At 32.8% G+C, this 8,191-nt stretch overlaps 1 protein-coding gene across 1 annotated transcript in view; it reads right to left on the bottom strand.

Moving 5' to 3' along the window:
* LOC115244882 (rhythmically expressed gene 5 protein) overlaps window positions 1-6,538 on the bottom strand; it is a 17,786-nt gene extending 11,248 nt beyond the window's left edge. The window contains exons 1-3 of the mRNA XM_029822887.1: window positions 6,407-6,538; window positions 2,564-2,735; window positions 2,354-2,446 (exon numbers count right to left, since the gene is read on the bottom strand). Of these exons, the coding sequence (XP_029678747.1) occupies window positions 2,354-2,446; window positions 2,564-2,735; window positions 6,407-6,538 (397 nt within the window). The remainder of the gene's footprint in view (window positions 1-2,353; window positions 2,447-2,563; window positions 2,736-6,406) is intronic.
* Between the last annotated feature and the right edge of the window lie 1,653 nt (window positions 6,539-8,191).

Genomic DNA, 8,191 nt, shown 5'->3' with positions numbered 1-8,191 from the left:
TACTACATTTATTATATTATATTATTTTTTATTATATTATTATAATATTATAATTTATTATAATTGTTCCTTATATTACAATAACTCCAAATTCCTATGTGCCATATCCATGCTGAGTCCTACCAGTCCTACCAGACTTGCTTAAACTTTATTTCCGCTTATATTAAAATCGTGCGCTTTCATACCATTCGATACGATAGATTGTAATTGACATATTGTTCCTTATATTACAATAACTCCAAATTCCTATGTGCCATATCTATGCTTTTCGCATCGAGTCCTACCAGACTTGCTTAAACTTTATTTCCGCTTATATTAAAATCGTGCGCTTTCATACCATTCGATACGATAGATTGATAAATAAATAATTGACATGTCGAAAAAGCGGTACTACATTGTGTTTTAAAAAAGGATAGACACCTGTAAAAGGAAAAGAACAAGAATAGTGGACTCTCGCTCCCGGGTGATCATCATTCTGGATCAACGGCCGCGTTGTCGTTTCCACGCAACGTTTATATTCCTAAACATGACCTCCGCATTATGATAATTCAGAATCCAATATCTGCACGTCAGCCCGTGTTCTTTTCGCTTCCGACAACCAGCCGAATGTCATCGATTTGTAGGATACAAGGACTTTGTAAGAGACGTGCGGGAATTTGCTTTCGCGAAAACACGTATACATATTTGCACACACCAAAAATAAAATTTTTTCCAATCAGATAAATACATTTTATTAATTTTGATTTCTTTTTTACTCAAATAAAATAAACTTTGTTTCCAAAAATGTTTTGTTTTATTAAATAACAGCCAAAAATTAAAAAATGTTTTTTTAAAGGAAGTAATTTAGTATGATAAAGATAAAACCCAAATTCTTTTTTTTATTTGAAAATACAATACTTTGCTTTTATTTTATATTTTACTAATTCAAATATATTTGCTGCTTGATTGAAATAAGTAATTCTTTTGCAAGTATTTAAATAAATAATTTTTTTAATCAAATAAATTTTTTGGGATTTAATATATTTTTTTTCAATTTCTCAACAAATGTAATGGGTTAATAATTATTGACCTTATCACATTAATCATGTAAACCGGAAAGAATATCGCTATCGTTCCTTTCTCCATCGAGATCGAGATAAAAGTTTTCTTATACATTCTCTTTTCTTTCTTTTTTTTGTCAGATTTCTCGTACGCGAATGGTTTGATAATTGATCGGTAAACGCCTGAAATCACGGGCACGCAACGCTCGCGGCTTTCATCGCGTGTCGATGTATCATTAGCATATACGCATGTTAAATATGGGCCATAGAGAAAATGTGAAAGCCATGTGGTACGCCCCTGTAGGGACCCTCATCTTCGACATTGAGAAAAGTGACCTCCTTTCGCGACCTGTCCATTACCTATCTCCGTCTAGATGTCTTAGGTATGTAAGACTGTTATTATACTCATTGTCAAAAATGCTAATCGATCATTCCATTGATCAATAAAAATATATCTCGAAATATTCTGTATTCACACAATGTAAATCTACACAAATATTATCTGTATATTTATAAAAGATTTAATATTGCAGTATGTTATATTATTATTCACGAAGCAACCTATAATAAAAGATCTAAAAATATTTAATAATTAAAAATATTTTTAAATTATTATTTTTAGAGGCACTCTGTTCAAAGAATAAGATTTGTCTTTGTATTATTAGTATAAAATAATCTAACGAGTATTAATATTAGTTTTATTTTTCATTAAGGAATTTTATCACCTAATTTTAATACCAGAGAATTGGAAGAGCTATTGCATTAGGCCGTGCAATCTTTTGGGTTGCCTTCGTTTCTATCCGTTCGTGATTCAGCACATTTAACAAAAGTCTATGGTACGACGAGCACAATACAATTCTAATAATGTTACAGATTCAGAATTCTCGAGTCGAATTAAATCATTTCAAATCGGCGCATGACACACGGTGCTCCTTTTTTTTTTCAAAAAGAATGGAGAAAGCGCACGCGGTTAAAGCATTAAAAGCAATCAACAAGGGCCTGAAGGAGAAAAAAGACTTTCTAGGAGCGGGATCGTGGCTAAAACTTTCTCGAGAATATGATTCCGTTCACGAAGTCGCGATCGAAAAAAAGATTTTTGAAATAGAGAAGCGAGCCCATAACATCGTTCCTCTTCCTCGGATGAACCAGGATACTAGATTTCTCTTTACCGTGTATTTTTTCCTTCCCCCCCCCCCCCTTCCAATCTCATAATTCATATTATTATATCTAAATGCCTGGAGCTCTTTTCCAACCGACCGTTATTGACAACGAAAGATTCACGATTCTTAAACAATCATTTCTAATACACTTACCTAGTAAGTCGGCTTCAGTCGTGAAGTAAGATTCGTCATTCTCGTGGCCTATTCTCGATGCAAATCTATTGTTTCCCACCATGGCACGCCAAACTGTAAACGAGAAGAGAAGAGTGTCAAGACCGGAATTCGTAATTTATATGTATGTTTCGGCCAGAAGAGTAATTTCTTCTGCGATACACGCTCTTGGCTAGAGGAACGCTTCCTTACTCATTTCCTTGGCGCCGCGCTGATAGGGGTCCAACTGATCGAGAACGTTATCATTCATGCCGGCGAGGCTCCTTATGCCGGATACAAGTAGATTCTTATTGCAGTCCGGCCTCGATGAATCGGCGCAAAACTGTGCTACTTGTTTACTGAATAATCCGTACAAATGACTCATCTGAAACGAGAGAGAGAGAGAGAGACAGATTTATTTAAAAGCTGTAATAATCATCAATCTCATGTTTGCAAAATATGAATATGCGATGCATGAAAAATATCTTTTAATTATTATTTTAAAAATCAGAGAATTACTCTTTTAAACGAATGATTCGTCTTCATTATTAGTACAAAATAATCCAACAAGTCATATTAGTTTTATTTTTCATTAAATAAGAAATTTTATCATCTAATTTTAATACTAGAGGATTAAAAGAGATTTTGCAAGAGAAGAAATGAAACGAAGAACTAAAAAATATATAAAGCTGACAACGAATAATTATTTTCGAAAATGACATTTATCAATGTGCTCTCTTCTATGTCGAATCTTTTAAGAAATATAAAGTTGGATTGTGCGGAGTCGCAATCGGGCCGCATTCCGACCGCGTCCGGTGAAACTCCGCAATGTATAACACCGGCGATGGAAGCCGACAGTTGCAAGCGAAGAGATATATATGTATGCGCAATGCGACGTCCCGTTCATCACGTTCATCGGATTGCGCGATACCGTCTTTTCGTCGGTCGCGTGAAACGTGGCAGTCGCGATCTCGCGCCGACGATGAGGATATAACGAGAACGATGTCCACACAGATAGGCTCTCCTTTTGCGGCTCGCTGCTTCGATGACGCGCATATCCGATCTTAGAATTTCTAATGATACTTCTGTAACGACGGTATCCTCTTTTATCTACTTTTGTTCCTTCGCCTTTCGACATTCTTTGGCACGTTATTTGCGTGGATCTTACAGATCGAATGAACCGAGCCATTTAATATCGCTTTTTTGACATATATATATTCAAGACTAAAGTTAAACGGTGTCGAAAGAATTTATGACGATTTAAAAAAATTTTATGGAATTTTTATGAGGTGAGACAAAATCTTTTTAATTTCTCGGATGTGTCTTTTGAATGTTTTTCAAAGTTTCTGTCGCTAAATGTGTGCTATATTTTCTGTATAAAAAATTATTAAATACCTATTGAATCAATTAAAATTGAAACCAAGTAATAATAATAATAATAATAATAGAGAGAATATTTTTTTTTATCTCATGCTTTGCACATACGGTTACTACTATTGATTAATATCCTTTAGATCAATAATGGATTATTATTCCGTTTCCGTTGAGATTCCGGAAATTTGGAGAAAGCGGAGATTTTTTTTTTTTAGCGAGACTCTTGGCTACAGGTGAATTAGCGCGGAAAGACAATGATATGACTGTATGTTGTATGTAGTTACGCTAGAGAGATATACTTTTACATTTCCAAGCGATATTTGTACCCCGCTTTCATTTAGAAAATATTTCCCGCTGATTATAAAACAAAATACAATTTATTTAAATTGTTCAAAATTTACCTATTTGTCTCACAGATAAATGTTACAATTGAGCTATTTAAAAAATTTTAAATACATATTTTTTACCAGCGTAACATTATTTCCGTACATTATTTAAAACTCGATGATATGTCAAATTATTTCTAGTACGATACCTTTTTACTCGTCTAATCAGCCGAAATCGATATTTAATTTCTACATTAATTTGAACTCTATCGAGAAACTAATCTCAAATATACGCTGATAGTGCTCTTGAACTTCAACTCGGCATTTACTCGGCATTTGCGATCACTTTTACTTGCTCTAAGAGTATTACACACATTTAATCCGGTGCATGCAGCCGCGAAATGCCGTGTCTACAGCCTTGGCCAAGAGTACAAAGTACTTTTTTCAATAACTTGCGGTAAGTCAACATTAAAGTCAGTGTTTAACAATTAAGATTCTGCATACATTGTACTCTATTTTTAGACATGCATTAATTTGCAATAAATATCAGGAAAAAAATAGATTTAAAGAAGCTAAATATCCACATAAATTTATTTAATTAAAGAATCCGTACTAATTAAATAATTATATGTAATTAAGAAATATTTTATTTCCAGCGATTCTCGAAATTTCATAGATCAATGGATATTGGGGAAACAAATGTTAACTAATTTCCGATACGTGTTGAAAGCAGCTTTTGATGATCTTCCGTACGTTCGTTGGCTTTCGAGAATCCGCGCGATTATCGTGTCATGGCGACAATTAACAATCACCGTAATTAACTTCGCGGTAGCTGATCGTTGTAATCACGATGATTTTCAAATTTTTATAATTTTTCATCATCTTATAACGCTTCACGGGCATTGAAAACACTTCATGGAAAATATGAGAGCTTTGAGATAAAAGCTACGATCCAAGTGTGAAATCGCAAGAATAGTCGATGTCCGACTACTGTTTGATAACATTGAGTAGCTTGAGATTAATATATGGTTCCTGATTTTTACAACTTTACAATATCAAATGTATAATTTATACGAGACTATTCGCATTATCGGAAAATTTACTAACAAACAAATGTTATATTGAAGCACGATCTGCTCACTATTTGTCAAATAAAATTAAAAAAAAAAATATATATATATATAACATTACATGATTTCCAAAATAATTTTCGATTAAAATAGCTTTGTCACCAAAAGACATTCTTTGAAAATTGAGAGAAAGAGAGAAAGAGGATTCTCAATTTCTTCGAAATGACGAGCTAGTTTCGATTAATTCAAGTACAAGCTCGTTAAATAAGCGATGAAAGAAGGAGAGTAATTATTTTTCTATAATCTTCGGATTTTAAGTACTCATTTTAAAAATTATTGAAAAAATTTTTAAAACAAATACTTAAAATTCAAAGATGTCCATCAAACATTTATACGAATATTATGAATAGATTTATAAAACAAATTTTTTTAAATATTTTTACATTATATATTTTTCATTTGTCGCATTTTAACTCATTTAAATGTGAATATCGTTAAAAGAAATGAAAAGAATTTGTAGTACAAATGAGATCGCGTCCGACACGTGGTTCGGATGCAACGCACTCGCATCGAACGCATTTGATTGTTTGGTGAAAGTCCACCGAATAGCGTTGATACCACGAAGAGATACTAGCAATATCTCTCATTCGTGTTTTTATGCGAGATTAATGAAAGAGATTAAACGGCAGTAATGTCAGTGGAAATAAAAATTAAATGCGTATGTAAAACTACAGGAAATACAAAAAAAAAAAAAGATTTCTGAATCTTTTTTTAAATCTTGCTACGAAGTGTCTTAGTCAACATATCAGAGTATAAATGAAGATTGTATTATTATAGAAAAACTTTTCAGTAACATATTTCTTTTTAAAATTCTTTCAAAAAATAAGACGTGCGAATAAACTTTCTTCACTCATTAAATATGTCTTTTCTCGTATGTTCCGCATTTTTATGCATGTCTATGCATTTTTTTATATTCAGTCTGCGACTGAGAAAGACCGATCTAGAGTATCTTATGTCAATTGTTATATCCTCTTTTTTATTTATTACATGCATTATATTAAAATGATGCAAAAAATTTACCATATTTTTCTAAAAATTAGAATTGTTAATAAAATAACAATTTCGAAGTAAATTTTATCAATTGGAATAGGCAGCATTTATTAATAAATTTCAATACGATTTTTTCACACATCTCAAAAAAAGTTCTTTAATAAAAAAATTCGATAAATCTTTCGCATCAAACTATTCGTTATATTTGAAAATAATCAATGATTCTTGGTACTCACTTTCTCATCTCTCGAGAGAAATTCCCACATCGGTATCGCCGAGCCCGTAACTCGCATCGTCACGCAACAGCCTAGCAGAATGCAGGTGATGACCTTCGCGATAAGAGTCCTGCTGGTCATCATCATCATCATCGTCGTCTTCGTACGTACTTACTCTTCCTCTTCGCTCTTCACGTACTCGCGACACTCGCTTCACGCCGGCAGATGTGCAAAAATCACGCAATTGCAACTGCCGTTGTCAAACAATTGTTGTCAAACAATCAACAATAAGCTTTCGCACAGATCGTTCCGATTATCGTTAGCGTTCGACCGTCAGGTACACACTGAGCTCCGGTCTCGTTTGCCGCTTCGTTTTATGTTGACATGCGCGTCTCAGTGGCGACCACGTGCCTCCGAGTGCCCCCACTTTATTTCATGTATCCGGATTTCGTGCATACGTCAGTAGATACGAGGAGCGGAGTCCACGGGATCCGGAAAGTATTTACGCGCTCTAGGAAATCGCGCGCTGACGCGACACAAGTATGCCAAAAAAAAGGCATTCCTTAATTTTATTCGGCGCCGTATCGAAATTCCTGGGCGCGAGACACGTGCAGAGTCGATGAAAGCTTATATACAGTTTTTTGTCATAATATGGAATGAACTAGATACACAAGACGCGGAGAAATTCATCGATGCTCTATAAATTTATTAGATATATTATTTTAATTAAATTTACAGGTGTAACTTTTTTTTTATAACGTTGAAAGCTCAATAAAATATAAAGTTAATCTCTTATCTTATTCCGACAGGGTGCAAACTGTATCCTGTGATGTATCCTTTCCGTATATGATTGTGTTTATTTGATAACATTAATAGTTATCTAATAAATAATGTATCTTGAGATATTTAGTTAAATATACGTATATATGTTAGATTTAATATGTCGTATTTGACTTAAATATTTCAATTAAAAAAATACAAAGAAATAGTAATTAGTTGGACGAATTTAGTCAATTTAACAAGTTTTTTTTCTCAGTGTAGTAAACAATGAGAATAAATGCAGTATAATTCTATTTTTTAGAAGATAAATAAAAAAACATTAATTTAGAGATAACTCTATAAATTGTTTTCGGATTTAAATAAATTTAGTCTACAAATTCTTCTTAATCATCAGAAAAAAGTATATGTTATTTTACGCTAGTATTTACGTGTTATAGGAAATTCCTGAAGTGACTAAAGACGTAAAAACCGCAAAAAAAAGCGCTTCTTAATTTTATTCGGCGCCGCACTGAAATTCCTGCGCGCGATACACAGACATAGTCGAAGAAAGTTTACGGTTCTCATCTCGCACGACATAGAGTGAAATGGATGAGGTAAAAGGTGAGGATTCGTTAATGCTTTAAAAAAAAAAAAAAAAAAGAAATTCATCGATGCTCTATAAATTTATTAGATATATTATTTTAATTAAATTTACAGGTGTAACTTTTTTTTTATAACGTTGAAAGCTCAATAAAATATAAAGTTAATCTCTTATCTTATTCCGACAGGGTGCAAACTGTATCCTGTGATGTATCCTTTCCGTATATGATTGTGTTTATTTGATAACATTAATAGTTATCTAATAAATAATGTATCTTGAGATATTTGTGTGTGAGAAAGAAGTTCTTTAAATAATATCCAGAGAGATAGACATTTTATTGAAGAGTTCCAAGTGTCTTCTACTGAGAAAAAAAAGTTGTTAACTTGACTAAATTCGTCCAACTAATTACTATTTCTTTGTATTTCTTTAATTGAAATATTTAAGTA

This window comes from Formica exsecta, unplaced genomic scaffold (assembly GCF_003651465.1).
Source record: "Formica exsecta isolate Colony F162 unplaced genomic scaffold, ASM365146v1 scaffold878, whole genome shotgun sequence".
Taxonomy (NCBI): Eukaryota; Metazoa; Arthropoda; class Insecta; order Hymenoptera; family Formicidae; genus Formica; species Formica exsecta.
Note: the sequence above shows the minus strand (reverse complement) of the source record. Positions and strands in the feature narration are given on the sequence as shown.